Genomic DNA, 19,402 nt, shown 5'->3' with positions numbered 1-19,402 from the left:
ACCAATATCCAAGTAAGAATATTGCTTAGCCTGGACTTCAGTACTATTCTGTAATCCAACAATGGAGCATACCATTTTATGTGTGCATGTTTTGACTTTCAGGCAGAAGAGGAACAGTTCAGTGACAACTTTCAGGTCAAAACTCTCCAATATAATATCCAGATTAAAAAAGAGAAGTGATGGGTGGGGGGGGGGAGCAAAACACACTTTGGGGGTGATTTTCTAAAATTGATGCACACACAATCTAGTGCAGCTGTGCCTAGTAACCAATCAGCTTCTAACTTCTGTTCAATTAAGCGTTGACAATAAAACCTAGAAGCTGATTGGTTCTATGCACAGCTGCACCAGATTCTGTGTGTACCAATTTTAATAAATCCCCCCCTTTGACTGCATTGCACAGCCCCCATCGATTTTAATGAATTCGGTATACAGATGTAAAGGCTTCCCATTGAAGTGATTAGATCATCGCAAGGGTACAGCTTGGAATGCAGAAGGAACTGAAAGGTAACCCTTGGGTGATAGCAATTATGAGCAATCTGCTCCCTGTTTTGTGCTGTGTGTTTTACAGACCCAGCACAGAGATACTGTTAATGACAGACAGAGTGCATTGTTTTGTATTATCAGCCACTCTGGAGAAATCCAGGTAATTCCAAAGGGTTCATTAAAATCATTAAACAAATTAATATATGTGGATTATATTTTTTAAGGTGTTTAAGGACGGGTTTGCCTAAAGGATAACGAAAGATTTGTGCCTGATGAGGCACAAATTCCAGGATTTGTTATAATGCATATATGAGGCTTTTTAAAGCATTATGGGGTGTTTTGTTTAGCTTAAATGTAACTGCTATTTTATCCCAGGGTTTAAGATGTATTTAAAATTAAGATTTTTTACAACTCCACATTAGCATGTCAGGAGCTCTCAACATGCATCATCCACTGTTTGCCTTGGTCTCCAAGGTTATAACTAAGCTCATAGACAAAACAGGAGGATTATGGAACACTGTGGTACTTACCTGTCAGCCAGTTGTTCTGTCAAGACAGCATTACAAGCAACAATTATAATTGCTCTGCTCTAGGTAGACACTGTGATTGTTAACGATTACATTTTATTTTTTTAAATATATAAAAAAAATTATACTTTCCTGTTCTGTGCAATGGTTTTGCACAGAGCAGCCCAGATCATATTCTTCCAGATTATATTCTTCTGGAGTCCCCTCGCCAGTGCTGCTGGTTCCTCCCCCCCCCCCGTCTAGTGCCCCCACAGCAGGCTGCCTGTTATGGGGTCACTGGTATGTGCTTGCTCCTGAGCTGGCCCTGTGTGTCCGTTGACACACAGAGCACAGCTTGTCCCTGTCCCCCACTCCCTTTTCACTGGCTGTATTTATGCATTAACCGGTTCCCGACCGACTCCTGTATAAATACGTCGGTGGAACCACGTGGCTGGGCAAAGTAACGTACCTATACATTACTTTTAATTTCCCCCCGTGCCCACGTGCACCTGCCGCGAGCTCCGTGACCGTGCCCGCAGGTCCTGCAGACTCAATTGCCGCGGGGATACCTGTGATCGTGCCACGGAGCTCAAGAACGAGGAGATGCCGATGTAAACAGCATCTCCCCATTCTGACTAGTGACAGCACACTGATCGTCTGCTCCCTGTCATCGGGAGCAGCGATCAGTGTGATGTCACACACAGCCCACCCCCCAGACAGTTAGAAACACGCCCCTAGGAACACTTAACACCTCCCCACCCCCTAGTAGTTAACTCCTTCACTGCCAGTGACATTTCTACAGTAATCAATGCAATTTTATAGCATTGATCGCTGTATTAATGCCAATGGTTCCAAAAATGTGTAAAAATTGTGTCCGCCATAATGTCACAGTCACGATAAAATTCGCTGATCGCCGCCATTACTAGTAGAAAAAAAAAATATTAATAAAAATGCCATAAAACTATCCCCTATTTTGTAAACGCTATAACTTTTGTTCAAACCAATCAATAATCGCTTATTGCGATTTTTTTTTACCACAAATATGTAGACGAATACATATCGGCCTATACTGAGGGAAAAAAATGTATTTTTATACATTTTTGGGGGATATTTATTATAGCAAAAAGTCAAAAATAATGTGTTTTTTTCAAAATTGTCGCTCTTTTTTTGTTTATAGCACAAAAAATAAAAACCGCAGGGGGGATCAGATACCACCAAAAGAAAGCTCTATTTGTGGGAAAAAAAGGACGTCAATTTTGTTTGGGAGTCACGTCGCACGACCGTTTCAGTTAAAGCAACGCAGTGCAGAATCACAAAAAAACGCTCTGGTCAGGAAGGGGGTAAATCCTTCCGGGGCTGAAGTGGTTAAGGTAAAAAAAAAAACTTTTGCCTTTAGAGCCACTTTCATCAAATCTCATGATAAAAGGAAAAACAAGCCACACCTACCCAATGGACTGAGCAGCATTCTTAAAGTGGTGTTGCCACCAAAAAATGAAAAGCTGCTTAAAATTCATAAAAAAATAAAAATAAAAAAATAATTGGCAAAAAAAAAAATTTTTACTCACCTCTAAATACCGGTTGCTAGGGAGTCCCTCGTAGTCTGCCTTCTTCATTGCCCGGGCTGGTGACATCACTTCCCCTTGCACCGCACATTCACCTGGGACCTGTCATGTGTCCCAGGTGACTGTACGGCGTATCACGGCGCCCTGCGCGGCTCGCGCATGTGCAGTGGGTGCCCGGCTGTGAATCCACAGCCGGGTGCCCACAGTATGCATGACGGCGCCGCGAGCGGAGCGGAGAACGAGGGGGGGGGCTTCGTTCCCCCGCATCGCTGGACCCTGGGGCAGGTAAGTGTCCGATTATTAAAAGCCAGTAGCTGCAGTATTTGTAGCTGCTGACTTTTAATTTTTTTTTTTTTAAGGGGTACCCCACTTTAAATTAATCAGTCAACTTTCATTCAGTATAATCAATCAAATCAATACTCATTCTTCCTCACTGCTAAAGAGAGCCTGTCAGGATAAGGATAAATCAGATAAGAATTATGTAAAAAAAAAAATTTGTTCTTTGGGAAATTTCACAAAAATGCATGCTCTTAATTTCGTTTAATGCTTCGTCAAACTTTTCTTGGAAAATAATATTCTGTATTTTCTTTCATATAGTGTTTTTTTGGGTGCATGTAGGGTGGTTTAGATTGCTAGTGTCCTGGTATTATTTTTCTACTTTTTTATTGTTCTCTGGCTACTGTTGCTGGAAAGGTTTTATTTTTCCTTTTCTTTTTTTCTTTATTTGAACACAATTAGGTCGCTGCTCTGATTTGTCTTTGGGGTTGAACACTGTCATAAAATAAAAAAATACTGTTTGCATGGCTATGATTCATTATTTCAGCATTTATCTGTTTCATATGAGTGGTATACAGTATATGTATGTTTAGTGAATCCATAATAGATCTATTCTCCTGAGGAAGCAAAGCTATGAATCGCAATGAGATTTTGTTCCCCTTTAACCACAAAGGTAAAGATGACACAAGAAAGGACACAAACAGTTTGCTGAAGACAAGCAGACTAAGGACATGAATTACTGGAACCATGTCCTGTGGTCTGATAAGACCAAGGTACTCACTTTTGTTGTCAGTGGTTTAGACATGGCTGTGAGTTGAGTTATTTTGAGGGGACAGAAAATGCACACTGTTATACAAGCTGTACACTGTACACAATGTGAGGGGTGTACTTAATTTTGTGAGATACTGTAAAAAAAGTCATTCTTCTGGGTCTTTAGAGAAGAACTTTGAATTATTCTCTTGTGCTGGCTACACAAACAGCTGGGCTGTTTAACTACTGTATTTATTGACTTTTTCACCCTGAAAATCAGGTGCAAATAGCGCATGCCTGTTATACACCAATACTTCATTTTTAGCTGCCTTGGAGGGGACAGGGAGGGGGGCAGGACAAGGGTCATCAGTTTACATACAGTGAGAATCTCCTGTTGACTTGGTGGCCTCTGTAATAGGAAGTCACATCTCCTGGGCCACCATTGGACCACTGTTCTGTCTATTATAGCAGTTTCTCACTGTATGTAATCTGTTGGCGCTCATCCCGCCCCCTCCCTGTCCCCTCTAGGATGCAGATGGGCATCGATCAGGCTGCACTGATGGTAATGGTGAGGGTGCTGCATTGATGGCACCTGTGAGGCTGCATTGATGGCAATGGTGAGGCTGCATTGATGTGGACTGATGAGGCTGCATTGATGTGGACTGATGAGGCTGCATTGATGGCACTTGTGAGGCTGCAGGTGGGCATTGATCAGGCTACATTGATGGCAATGGGGAGGCTGCAGATGGGCACTGACCCTTATTTTGCTTCAAAATTCCTTATTTAAAATGTAAGTTTTTTTTCCTGAAACTTCCCTCTTAAAATGAATGTGTGTGTTATGTGCCAATAAATACGGTATTTAACACATTTTGAGAAATAATGTAAATTTTCTATACACAAAATCTCTCACACAGTAAGACATATGTTGGCTAGTTTATTAGAGAAATACAAAGTTCACTAACTGATAGGAACCAATCAGAATGAATATTTTCATTATTGTGGCTGCCAAAAAATTAGATCATAATGATTGCTATGGGTTAATGCCATTTATACCATATCATTGCACTTTGCATTCTCCAAGTTAATAAAATGTCTAAATGATAATGGAAAAGCCTCCAAATAGCTTACTAGAGAGGAAAATATGGGGGTACCATCATGGGAAAGACAATAGTAGATAAGTGCAAGGAGACTATTCCCCTCAAAGGTCTCCAAAGCAAAAAAAGCAAACGGAAGATGGACTATCCCTGGATAGATTACACATCAAGTTAAAAGATGTGCATTTTATACATATGACATGACAATACACATTACACTGATGCTGAATATACTCCACGGTGGAACATAGGAGATAGTAGTCATTGCACAAACATCCTCATCCTGTTTCGCAGAGTTTTACAGCTTCGCCAGGAGGAACAGTACTAAATAAAATCTAGAGGCAAAGTAATAGAATATGAATAATAACAAGCAAAAATATAATACAGAATACAAACATAGGAAGGGCGGGTGGGGAAATAAAGAGCTATATCCTATAAAGAATAATATCCTATTACTTTACTTCTAGATTTTTTTTGCAAAGAAAATATAGAAGTAAAGCAAAAGGATATTACTCCACCGTGGAAGATATTCAGCATTAGTGTCACGTGTATTGCCATATCATATGGCTTTATCTATAATTTTGTAAACCCTTGTTGTAATCTATAGCTGGATACTTTGTTTTTAAGTAAATTTTTGTATCAAAAAAATTAATACTTTTTACTTGAAGTGTAATCTGTCCAGGGTACCGAGATGGAGACCATTGAGGGGAAAAGTCTCCTTTCACTTATCTACAAAATATCTAAATGAATGATCTTTAAATAAAAAATAATAATTACACTTTTAATGAGTGTTCAATCATTTGAATTAATTAGGATCTCTCTTTCTCTTCTTTTCTGTCTGTCTGCTTTTTTTAATTATTTTCTTTGGACCAAATGAAACTGGCAGTCCTTCTTTCAGCATTCATTATATTAATATTATTTGTTTGAAATAAAGATGTGTTCCTTAGCAGCATTTCATAAACCTACAAAAGGCTATTTTTGAATAAGTAAGCACAGCCTAGGGTGTGAGATACAAGGTGTGTCACAAAACATCCCAGGTAAGGTGTGCTTGTACAGAAAAAAAGCACAACCTGTGTGAATACATTTATAAATATATGTGCAATAAATAGATATTATATCCCATGAACCTTAAAAAAAAATACAAATATCTAATCTAAGTTGGGCTGGTCACATTTGGGCTGGTCTTGGAGATTTCAGTTGCACTTTCTTTTTAATATGCAGTATAAATTGTGTTTATACAATAAATGTGGTAACTATTAAAGTGTACAGCAGTATTTATCTATTTTTTCACCGTGAAAAGCCAAAGCTTTTGCATATAAGTTTCAAGCACAAGACCTCAACATCATTTATTTCCTCTTGTATTATGGAGAACTAAGCAAGTTGCATGAGCTCACAATGGATTCTCCCCATCCGTTCAGATCTAGTTGTAGAAATCCAGCGGAAATAGTCATAAAACAATTAAGAAAAATAAAGACTTTTCTGATGTCAATCGTTTTTTTTAATATAGTGAACCTTATAAAACAAAAGAGATCTGTGTCATCGTTCAAACTGACGTCATTGCTCTTTTTTTTTTTAATTGTTTTTACAAAGGATCAAAACGAGTCCAAAACATGCCACACATACTAAGAACTTACATTTAAATGGCCATGATATGATACCTCCAATCTTTTAAAAGTATAGTGAGTAAAACTCATTATACAAAGTGTAATATGTCTATTATTAGCAATGGCAGTAATACAATTAATTAGGGCTGTGGAAATTAAAGATTAATTCCTCGAATAATCGATGAATTTTTTTGCTCAATTAAAATTCTTAGGTTCGGTACTCACCTCTCCGCTGGCTTCCGGGTCTTCTGGGAGTTCCGTCAGAGATTCCGTGACGTCATGGACATCGACATCACTGGACTCCTCCCCCCTTCCCCAAGTGCCTCCGTTTGCTAACAAACGGAAGGGGGGAGGAGTCCGGTGACACTGAAGTTCTGATTGAACGTAGCGCATACAGGGGAGGAGCTACGCATGACATCACCCGCTGCTGCCGTATTGAACTAACATGATTGTCGGCTTTACATGCAGTGTTTTTATCATCTTTATGTGAATAGTTTGTGTTTGAACACAAAAATGTAATCTTATAGCTAAGCGGTGAGCACTTAGATCTTTTCTTTCTACCCATAACCTGACATCCTTGCTGAGATCTAAGGAGACGTGAGAGAAGTTTATGGTCCGTGTTAACCCTTTTGATACCCACTAGCATTACCACCTGTTTGCACAGGGGTCCATCCCATAAGGTGAGAGTGATTAGTTAGACCAGAGGTGGAGGGAAAAAAATTACTTATGTCAGTGCTACAGATAGAATTTATAACGTATTTGTGTGAACTGTGAAGTTAAGTCATGGATTGTGGAAACTAACTAGTGTCGGGTGATTGTATATAGTGTATACCACATTCACCACTGACTAATGCAGAGTTGCAATGCAAGGAGATCAGCTAAAAGTAGCTGGATCTGTACGTGCGTTATAATTAATCAAAATTAGTAGATTAATCAATTAAAAAAACAAAATGATTAATCGAACACAAACATTTTAATCAGTAACAGCCCTATAATTAATAATGGTAGTGGTGACACCTAACATAATTAAAATAGTAAAACAACTATATTCCCACATTTCACATTTTGGACAGAAGCCAATTAACCTACCTGCATGTCTTTGGAGTGTGAGAGGAAACCGGAGTAACCGGAGGAAACCCACACAGGCACAGGGAGAACATGCAAACTCCAGGCAGGTAGTGTCGTGGTAGAGATTTGAACCAGCGACTCTTTTTCCTGCTAGGTTAGAGTGCTGCCCACTACACCACTGTGCCGCAATCTTGTAGAGCTTTATCCAGGAACACGCGCGATGGCAATATGGAGTATTAGCAATACACACACATACACACAAAGGTGTCTATTTATGAACATTGTTTAGGTATTTGTCCAATGTAAATAAATTTTGTGAAATAACCAGCAATCTCTCATTTGTTAGGGATTTTTTGTTTTTAACACAATGGGGGCGATTTACTTAAACTGTTAGCCCTTGTACACACGGTCAGACATTCCGACAACAAAATCCGTCGGATTTTGTCTGACGGATTTTGTCCGAAACTTGTGTTGCATACACACGGTCGGACAAAGTTGTCGGAAAATCCGATCATTCAGAACATGATGACGTTATTTTGTTACGATGGGACTGCGTTCAGGCTATACAAGCAGAAACACAAACAGCGCCAACGTACGTGCAGTATTAAAGTCTACAATTATTTATTTGGAATGTAGTACACTCACTCTGTATAGGAGAAAATCAGGCACATCATGTATGTACAGGAATGTTCCAAAGTTCATCACAGGACTCCCAGGGGAAGGTGATCCTCTTGCGCTGGAGCGTCTCGTCCGGTGGCGCCGGTGGTTTCCAGCGTCTCTGGCTCGGTTTCGCACAGCGTCACGGAGGTCACCGGGCATGATGCTGTGCGAAACCGAGCCAGAGACGCTGGAAACTACCGGCGCCACCGGACGAGACGCTCCAGCGCAAAAGGATCACCTTCCCCTGGGAGTCCTGTGATGAACTTTGGAACATTCCTTTACATACATGCTGTGCCTGATTTTCTCCTATACAGAGTGAGTGTACTACATTCCAAATAAATAATTGTGGACTTTAATACTGCACTTAGGTTGGCGCTGTTTGTGTTTCTGCTTGTATATTTTCTAAAGGTGTCTTCTACCCTTCAACATGCTGCCTCCGTGCTTGTGCAACAACACTTCCTTTCTCAAGTGACTACAGACCTATTGTCCTATAACAGCTTCTGAATTTTTGGATCTCCCCAAAAAACAGTATTTGAAGTCTAAACATTGTCCTGTACTTCAGCTATATCTCACCATCTCCCTCCCTATCCCATTCCCCCGCCCCTCCCCCCTGTTATATGTGACACATTAGCGCAACAAAAATTTTTTACTGCGTTCAGGCTAGTAGCCAATAGCTTTGGTCTAGGAATTTGATCTGAGCATGCGTGGCACTTTGTGCGATCGGAATTCTCTACACACAATCAGACAAAGTTCGATCGGATCATGTTGTCGGAAAGTTTTACAGCCCAGCTCTAAAACTTTGTCCGATGGAGCCCACACACAGTCGGATTATCCGACAACACGGTCCGATCGGACATTTTCCATCGGAACGTCCGACCGTGTGTACAAGGGCTTACACACAGAACCCAGTGAAGCTCTACATAGTAATCAATCAGCTTCCAGGTTTTATTGTCAAAGCTTAATTGAACAAGCTGAAGTTAGAAGCTGATTTACTATGCACAGTGGTACCAGATTCTGTGTACACCAGTTTTATTAAATCTCCCTCTATATATAAAGTTGTGTGAATGGGGCAAAGTCAATTGTTCTTAAGGTGTCTTTTTTTTATAAATGAATGCTACATCTAGTTCTGCTTATATTTAACAGAGAAATCTAAACAACAACATGTATAATAGGTAATGCATTCTGATAACATTCCATTTGACAACAATGGAACAAATAGGATTTGCCAAATGAATGTTACATTCCTTCTGCAAAAGTGAAGCCCAACTCAAGGAGAATTGTGCTTATACTGAAAGGGTTAATTGGTTATTTTGTCTAGGGAAGAATGGGTTTTGCCTAGGGGAGAAGAGAAAACCCTGGTAGATGGAGCTCTCCCACACCCCAGCTGTAGACTGTCCCTTGGCACCAACAGGTCCAATGCAGGGCTATGGACACTGCCTTGGTCTTGGTGACATCAGTATCCTAGACTTGCAGAGTATGAGGGAGAGAAGGCTGTGGAGACCAGTCTAACATTGGGGAGGACCAGATAAGTAAATCTTTTTTTTTTGTTTTCCTAGACCAGGGGTCTCCAAACCTTCTAAACAAAGGGCCAGTTTGCCGTCCTTCAGATTTTAGGAGGGCCGGACTGTGGCCATTGAAAGTAGAAAAGGTCCTGGTGTCTGTGGGAAAAATCAATGCCCCTTATTTGGTTTCAGTGGAGGAGTTATGCCCCATCATTGGTGTTAGTGGGAGTAATTGCACTTCTTCTTAAATGGCATTGGAAAAAAATGTGTCCATCACTGGTGTCATTGGGCCCCATTGTTGGTGTCATTGGTAGAAATTGCATAAAGATGGTGTTGCCATAAGACCATACAACAGAGAAAAAATATTACAGCGCACACATGCAAAACTAACATTTACCTCCAGCAAGGCTTTTTAAAAACACCTAGCAGGATCTATCTATGGATAGTGTAGGACCCACTAATCATGGGGTACTTTGTCGCAGTAAGTGGGCTTAAGCACCATATAGCAATATGGTGTGACCAAATCCCCATATTTTTTGATAATGTTTTTTGAAAATGTCTAGGTGTCAAAGATCAGAAAATAAAATTCACACATAATGGAAAATATTGACAAGGGTATTATTCATGACTATTGTGTGCATGTTGATATAGAAACCCTAGAGTGTACGTGTGGATAGTGTGAATATGCAAAGTTATATAGTAATACAATCAAAGAATAAAAATAAGAAATGTTAATCACCTATCAGTTTCTGTCCACAATTATGTATAATTAACTGTTACATCTAATTTACTATTATTAACTCTTCTAACTCATTAGTTACTCCTAAATGTAATAATGTTAAATATTTTAGTTAAACAGTATAATTTAAGCAGGCCCTTGCCTCATACTTATGAAGACCGTATCACACAGCAGATATTTAGGTAGGTACATAATACCTGATTGAATACTTCTCTGAGCTACACCACTGCTAAACTTATCATGAATCACTGCTTGGCCACAAATATATTGCCACAACTGCAGAAGACATATGTCAATTCTGTTCAATCACTAACACAATACAGAAGTACATCCAAAGTATTGTCTTAAAAGAGACATTGCGCTTCAGCATTTTTATTTTATAATGTATCTACCTAATTAAATCTATCCTACAGTTGTGCTCGTAAGTTCATGTACCCATGGTAGAATTTGTAGAATGTGGACCTTTTTTTAAGAAAACATAGCTGATCAAATCAAACACAATAATTTAAACCATTAGGTATCACAGCATAATACAGCCATTAAACAAGCCATATCAATACAGGAAAAAAATAAATAGTCCTGTTGAAAAGTTTGCATACCCTTAGTTGTTAATATTATTGTATTGGTCCCTTAAGCATCAACGATGGCTTGTAGTGTTTTGTAATTGTTGTGAATTAAGCTATTTATTTTCTCTCGTTATAAAGCTGCCCAAACTTTGTGGTAAAAAAACAAAACAAAAAAAATCATCCACGTCTTGTAAATTCTTTGGTAGCCAGCATGAGCTGTCTGTTTGAGATCCCCTGGAAGTAAATCAGTGATATCGAGGTCCAGAGATTTTGATGGCCCCTTTGGAACCTAAACAGTGTTCTGCTGCAGCCACTAAAAGTCCACTTGGAGCTATGTTTTTGATCATGCTGCAAATTCCAAATGTGCCCCATGTGCAGCTCTTGAACTGATAAGTACAATTTTTTCTTCCAATATCTTCTGATAATATGGTGTATTCATCTTGCCATCTATTTTTACTTACAAAATGTTTATTGGTTTTATGCACACACAACTTTTCATAAATTTTTTGTATATTTTTTGTTTTGCTGAGATCCACCTCCATGCTTCACAGTAGAGATAACGTTCTGTTCTTCATAGGTCTTGTTGACTCCTCTGCAAACATAGCATTTATGGTTGTGACCATAAAAATCAGTTTTGGTCTCATCAGTCCAAATTAGTATATTCCAGAAGTTTTAAGTATTCTCATTGAGCTGTTTAGTGCATTGTAAAAGGGCTGTTTTATGCTGGGTTCATCAAAAATGTATAACATTTTACAAATTCATGTAAAGTCATAAGCAAAACTGTAATAGTTCAAGATTTCCTATTGAGAAGACCATTCCTATCCCAATCAATTTGCTTAGTAAAACTTGCCAAAGAAGAGACAATAATATTAATGAAACAGAAGAACATTTTTGTCCATTACGAATATGTTCTGTCAACCTCAGCTTTACATGCACAGTAAGGCCGCGTACACACGGGCGGACTGTCCGTCCAACTAAGTCCGTCAGACAGTCCATCCTACTTTTGAATGAACGGACTTGACCACACACGACGAACAGACAGTCCGCTGAAAGCTTGCGCGATGACGTGTACAGCACGTACGACGGGACTAGAAATACGACGTCCAATACACTGCAATGCAACCTTCGGCCGTGTAAATCCTTTCTGAGCATGCGCCATACTTAGTCCGTCCAACTTGCCTACTCACGAGCGGACTGTCCGCTGAAACCAAAGTTGGACGGACAATATTCCGGAAATTCCGAAAGACTTAGTCCGCCAGACTGTCCGCTGAAAAAGTCCGCTGAAGCCCACACACGAGCGGATTGTCCGCTGAAACACGTTTCAGCGGACCAAGTCTGTCAGACAGTCCGCCCGTGTGTACGCGGCCTTAGGCTTCATGTTCACTACAGCTTCTAAACTTGAGTTTAAGAGCTTTTGCCATTTTTTGGCCAAAGCTCCTAAACTCAACACCATAAAAGCCATGTGGCCATGTACACATAGGCTTTTACAAGAGTTTAGATGCTGCTGCAGTTAGAGGAGGTTCAACTTCCCTCTCCTGAATGCGGAAGAAACCTAGTCTGTATACACGAACCCTTACTATACAGGAGAAATATGAACTTTGAAGAAACTTTATGCATAACAACGCACAAAACAAATTACACATTTCAACACAAGCATTAGATAATAATCCATGATTAATGGAGTATAAATACCTATGCTGCGGAAAAAAAGACGTCTCTGGGTCAGTTATACGTATAAGTTGTACATTGCATGTATGATGCAAATTTAATTGTAACATTTTACTACACTTGTTGTTCTATAGAAACTGACACAGGGACCCCAATCAGTTTCTGCTTCCTGATTGCTAAGTGTGAGGGTCTTCCTCCTCTAATGACTCGTTTCAGTATTTAAAAACAGCTGGGAAATGCAGTGACCCAATCATATTGCAGGTAATGGAGCATTCTGGAGTGTATGTTATAAATTGTAACTACCTATTGTTTTCTATTGGTTCTCAGCATTACACTGCAGTGGATGTATTCACCCACACCAAGATCACATATAAATTACTATAGGCTACAACACCAAGCTTCTACAACATGATCCAAATTATAGACATAACATTAAATTAAAGTTACTTTTCTGTAACTGCCTAAAAGGGTGAGTTGGAGTTCAGTTTCAATTTGTTTGTCAAGTCCATCTAAGCCTGCTAATCTAACACTACCCTCTCCCCAGACTGATAATGCTGTTGTCCAAATATGTCTCTATTGCAGCTACGATGGAGTGGAGACACATAGATGGAAATTTGGCTGGTTCAGCAGGGACCGGACAAATTTTGATCCATGTGCAGGATGGTTGTACAGAAGTCGATCTGCTGACTTCTGTACAACCAGCCTGTTGTTTTTTTTTCCCCAAAGATCAGTGCCACCAGCTATAGTTGGCCAGCTTAAGACGGGAAGTGTGTTACTGCAATACTCCACCCAAGCTGGAGCTCTGATGTCACAACGCTGTAACCTGCTGAACGTGCTGAACATCTTTGTGGTTGAAACAAGTGCTATCCATGACAGACTGCTGCCTCTGGCATGTCTGTTTTTATTTAACAAAATGTGAGTACCCCGGTTGTTTTTTTGAGAAATAAATCTAACCTGGTTTTAAATACTACACCATGAGGAGTACACTAATTTTTCATGCCTTTATTGTCACAATACAATTTATGCCAGCTGTTTTACTAGTGTTAGCACAGTAATTAATCTTGAATTTATTATAAATACACAATATGAACATTACAAACTGTGGTATTGCTGCCTGACTTAACATGTAAGTGAGCCTTGTCTATTTATCTAGTGAGATACTTAAGATAGAATGATAAAAGCCACATACGCTATACACGCCCAATGCCAAAACACAATAAAAGGCTTACATAAGTAAATGCCCAAACTGACAACACATAACAATTGTGAATGAGTTTTTTACCGATTGAACCTACTCTGGGTAAGGTCACAGAGGAATTTACAAGCTAAAGATTTTTTTCTATAAACCAAAATTCACGATTGCCTTCGGTTGTCCTGTCTCTTATATTAGCCATGCCATATGAAATTAAAGCTTGTTTAATATTCCAGTGTCCAAGAACTCTTTATACAGACAGCCACTAGATGCAGGGCTTCCAACAGTAAGCATAGAAAAGACTTCAGCTATTTGGAAATGCAACCACGGGACGTTTTCTCATTCAAAATCCCTATACAAATGCATGTCGTTATTATGCATGTATGATTACTACTTATTATGATTATTACTTTTACTGCACTGATGGTGAAGAGCAATACAGTCAATATAGTTTTGCTGTTCAGAAAATACTGTCAAGTTGTTCCTTGATGTGGAGAGTTCAATATTGGTTCTAATATAGATCTGTGAAGTCAAGTTTTATCTTGTTTTGAGCCCAGATGAAGGATAAATCTTGTTGCCTCCAAAACATGCTGGCTGTTTTTAAATGACTTATTTAACAACAATTAATATTATGTAGGACACTTTCACCCAGTTTTGGTGTGTCACTCTTTCTGTATTTCTATGGTTTGAAGTACTGACGGGTGCCAACTCATGGAAGCCTTGCTGTGTGTATGTTGCCTCACTGAACCTATTGAGCTTGTTTGAAATTGAATTAACGTGCACATTTGAAAGTCCTCAATACCCCTTTGAGTATGTTGTTGTGGAACAATATAGTCTGTCCATGACAGATATCCAGTACCTCGATTGTCATATTAACCAGAAATATTTCTATGTATCTAAGTTGTGTAGGTCATATAGTATCCACTGTCTCGTTGCAAATTTTATGGGGTTAATTTACTAAAGGCAACTCACTTTGTAAGCAAAATGTCCCTTAATAAATGAGAAGCTCTGCTGGCTTCCATCATCCAATCATGTACATGGATGGATATTCTTTGCAAACTGAATTTTCACCACTCGCACTAAGCTAAGTAAAAGTTCTCTTGCACAGTGAACAGCCTATCTGCCTTTAGTAATTCAGCCCCAATTTCTCAGATACAGTGGCAAAAAAAATGTATGTGAACCCCGTGGCATTAACTGTTTTTCCGCATCAATTTTCCATAATATGTGATCTAATTCTCATCGAAGTCACAATAGTAAGCACAATGTGCTTAAGCTGATAGCAAGCAAACATCTCAAATTTGTTGTGTCTTTATTGAATACAACCATTAAACATGGTCCAGAGAAGGGCAACAAAACTAATAAAGGGACTGGAGGACATTAGCTATGAGGAAATGTTATGAAGACTGAACTTATTCTCTCTGAAGAGGAGACGCTTGAGAGGGGATATAATTTCAATGTACAAATATCGCACTGGTGATCCCACAATAGGGATAAAACTTTTCCGCGAAAGGGAATTTAATAAGACATGTGACACGTCACTAAAATTGGAAGAAAAGAGGTTTAACCTTAAACTGTGTAGAGGGTTCTTTACTGTGGGAGCAGTTAGGATGTGGAATTCTCTTCCACAGCAGTAGTTTCTACAGGGAGCATCGATAATTTCAAAAAACTGAACGACCACAACATACAGGGATATAAACTGTAAATAACTGCCATAAAATCACACACACATAGGTTGGACTTGATGGACTTATGTAACTATGCAACTTTCATAGTGCTGGCGTTATTAGTTGGTCGAACTTTCTTTGGCAGCAATGACTTCAAGCAAGTGCATTTGGTGTCTCTGGATCAGACCTGCTAGTACGTTTGGTGTCTTTGGATTAGACCTGTGTTCCTTTTTCACAAAACTGCTTCAGCTCACACATTTATAGGATGTCTGGTGTGAACGGCTCTCTTGAGGTCATTCCACGGCATCACTATATCACTCCAAAAGGTGAATTTTCTTTTCCTGAAGCCAGTCTGTGGTGGATTTACTTCGATGCTTAGGGTCAGTGTCCTGCTGCATCACCCAATGTCTACTAATGCTAGCAGACAGCCACCCTGAAAATATCTTGTAGGATATATTGGTTAACTTGGGAATTAATTTTCCCCTTGATGTTGGCAAACGGTCCAGTCCCCAAGGCAATGAAGCAAGCCAAAATCATGATGTTCCCTCCACCATAGTTCAAGGTTGGGATGATGGTTTAATGTTGGTAAATGCTGCAATTTTTGTGCCATACATAGTGCTGAGTATTCTTCCTGAACAATTTAACCTTTGCTTCGTCGGTCAACAAAACATTTTCCCAGTAGCGTTGCGGTTTGCCAAGGTGTTCTTCGGCAAGCCATAGGTGCTTAACAATGGGGTTTTTGGAGAGCAGGATGGTGTTCTGCCATGGACACCCTGCCTGTTGTTAATGTCATGGGGTGCACATACTTATTCTTGCCACTATATAGAGAAAATCACCCTAGACCTATATACAAAAAGATTTTACTAAAGGAATTAAGGCTGTTCGCTCTGGAAAGTGAAAACAATGAGATGTGTTCACTTCAATCACTCAATAATGTTCAACCTTCTAATCTTAGTAAAGAGCATTTGCTCCTTGAAATTTTAGAATAATTCCTAAGACTATTAAGTATGGCCTGTAGTCATAAGGAGAACTGTTTAGAAGAAAATGGACATGGGCTCCGACATCTAATGGCTATGATCCTGCAGCCTTCATTCTCTATTCTATTCCCTACAGCAGTCCCTCCTAATCAGGACAGCATTACAATTGTAAAATACAAAAGCTGGTTAAATATTGAGTTGTCTATATCACGCCTTAATCTTCCCCCAAAGAAATTAAATTTTATAATGCATGAATGTGCATGTATGTGCTCAGACCAACTATCATTTACAATGAAAACTTTCCCAAAAATTAAGCATCAAACAGAATTATCCAAAATAATGCGCAAAGGGATGACTCTTTGCCCATATGTACGCATAGGTACGCCTGTGGGAATACATTTAGTTTTATTTTATTCATTGCTATAATTATTTTACAAATATGGGAATTCTGTTGAGAAATAGTGGTACTTATTTTCTACGTCTTAAGTTGCACTGTAATAGCATTCAAAGAAAACTATTTTTAAAAGGTTCCTAATAAAAGAAAGAAATGATCTAAAGTGAGAGGATATAAAAGTATGAATATTCTCCTCTTCCCAGCTTAGTCCCCCTTCTCTGTTTTCAACTCACTTTTTCTTATCATGCAAAAAATAGTAATGCTCCTCTGAACAGCAAACATGTTAATTATTCCTATATTAAAATCTTACAAACTATTGAAGCATAAATGTGCAATCATCACATAGCTTTTTGTTATGTAAAATGAAGCATAATGAATGAAAGTTTGTACCAAATTTCCTTTTTTTGAAACCAATAGAAATCTACTGATTTTCAAAAGTATGAATATTCTCTGGGCACAGTATACGTACATTCTATACAAGCTGCACACTTAGAGCAATTCCATTTGACATCTGCAGTCTGCTAATCTGTTAGGACACGTATGGGATTCCTTAGTCCACAATGTATGTGCTAACAATCAATCACACATAGCCCCTTTAAAAAGTGATTAACTTACCAGTTCTAAGGGAATGAATGCGTATGGAAATGTTCTAAAAACTCCACATCCATAGGGAATGTCCGGAACATCATAGTTGCCTTGCACCTGTATTCCTGTGGTTGCCATTTTTCCCTCTGACAGCTATGTGCTCTGTACAGCTGCTTCTTCACACCTGGCTATGTGAACACCAAGCATAGCAAGATGTAAGTTTAAAATATGATTGTGCAAAGAGACACACCCACATTAACGTAGTAGTCTGCAAAACATGTTTCATTCCTAGCAGGCCCAGCGTGATAAAAAGGGCAAGGTGATCTGTTGTTAATTTGGCAGATTAATGATTGTGAAACACTTTATGGAATGATACATTCCCCATCAGCACATGTAGTGAGTCTCCAATGTGCCAAAATTTAGAGCTGAACCCTGGCCAAAAGCAATTTTTGGCCATTTGCACTGTAAAAATAAATGAACACTAATTAGTTGTGTGCAACATGCATACGTTGCTGTGTAAGTATTACTCTTACTTTCCTACTATTCCCCCTGTTTAATACAGTCAGGGCTGAAGCTTACAGCTCTGGCTGGAGTACGCAGATCACAACAGGTTGCTTGCATTGCAGCTCATCCATTCCAAGAAAATGTCTTGCATTCCCTTTGCACTCCCCATTCGCCTTGCTCTGTAGTGAGCACTAAGCATTCTCTGTTTGGAAAAGGGTAGCTCATGATGTTCATCCGCACCTCTTCTGATCATAGAAGACTTGCATTCTTTGAAAAGAATGCAAGTCGTTTTCAGAATGGACAAGCTGCAGAGCGAGCAGCCAGCTGTGATCTGTAAATTTCAGCATCAGACATTTGGTGCTGACTGTAGTATATATGGGGGATGAAAGTAAAGTATTCCATAACATAGCAGTGACCACACATCTGTTTTTTTGGCCAGAGTTCAGCCTTAAAGTATAACTAAAGGCAAACCATTATTTTAAGTTTTGTATAGAGTGCAGTGGGATTAGAACACCTGTAAGATTTTATTGCTGTCTATGTCCCCATTAGGAAGATTCACCCTCTCCATTTCTCCTGTTTACCATTATCATTGAAAGTAAAAGAAAATCCCAAGTTTTGGGTTGTCCCCAGAAAAGTAATAGAAGGGAAATCTTCCAATGGGGTCATTAGTTCTGATGGCCTGGGGGTCCCAAGGAATTCCCTCAAAGTGGATGTAAACCCTCTCCTACACCCAGTGAAGTGAACAGCCTCAGATGATACACAGGGATGAAACAAATCCCCCTGTGTAAGTGTTAACTGCTTGCCGCCCGCCCACATTATATGACGGTGTCCCAGAACAGACGCGCCTGCGGGGGCGTGCAGCATGGCGATCGCAGCCAAGCCGTGTTGCCAGGACACAGTGCAACCCGATCTCTTTAAAGAGCAGCGTCCATCTTTATCCATGTGATCAGCTGTGTCCAATCACAGCCGGTCACATGTAAACACGGAGATGCCGGTAATCGGCTCTCCTCGCCCCACACTGACAGAGTGTGGGGCGAGGAGAGCCGATCAGCGGCATCTCCACGCAGGGGGACATATAGGATTGTAATCAGGGCAGTGATCATCAGTGCCCTGATCACAATATGGAAATACAGTGTCTCCAATCAGTGCCCACCATTGTCCACCAATGCCAGCAATCAGTGCCCACCAGTGGCAGCAATCAGTGCCCTCAAGTGCCACCAATCAGTGCCCATTAGCGATGCCAGTCAGTGCTGTCAATCAGTTCCGCCTATCAGTGCTGCATATCAATGCCCATCACTGTTGTTGATCAATGCCCATCAGTAATGCCCATCAGTGCCACCCATCAGTGCCACCTATCAATGCCCATCAGTGCCCATCAATACCACCTATCTGTGCCGCCTATCAGTGCCCACCAGTGCCACCTAACAGTGCTCATCAATGCTGCCTGTCAGTGCTCATTAGTGTCACATATAAGTGCCACCCATTAGTGCCCATAAGTGCGGCATATTAGTGCCTCCTCATCAGTGCCACTAAATTAGTGCCCATAAGTGCCACCTCATCAATGTCCACCAGTTCAGCCTATCGGTGCCCATTAGTGCCGCCTCATCA

The 19,402-nt window shown here is 39.9% G+C and overlaps 1 protein-coding gene across 1 annotated transcript in view; it reads right to left on the bottom strand.

Annotated features, from left to right (window-relative positions):
• The window catches only part of MALL (mal, T cell differentiation protein like), a 40,924-nt gene extending 23,425 nt beyond the window's left edge, over window positions 1–17,499 (bottom strand). The window contains exon 1 of the mRNA XM_077486092.1: window positions 17,321–17,499. Within this exon, the coding sequence (XP_077342218.1) occupies window positions 17,321–17,428 (108 nt within the window). The 5' untranslated portion in view covers window positions 17,429–17,499. The remainder of the gene's footprint in view (window positions 1–17,320) is intronic.
• Window positions 17,500–19,402: the final 1,903 nt, after the last annotated feature.

The sequence above is a fragment of the Lithobates pipiens genome, unplaced genomic scaffold (genome assembly GCF_037356315.1).
Source record: "Lithobates pipiens isolate NorthernLeopardFrog02 unplaced genomic scaffold, aLitPip1_a1.2 Scaffold_18, whole genome shotgun sequence".
In the NCBI taxonomy this organism is placed as follows: Eukaryota; Metazoa; Chordata; class Amphibia; order Anura; family Ranidae; genus Lithobates; species Lithobates pipiens.
The sequence above is the reverse complement of the archived record's forward strand: the minus strand, read 5'-3'. Positions and strand labels throughout refer to the sequence as shown.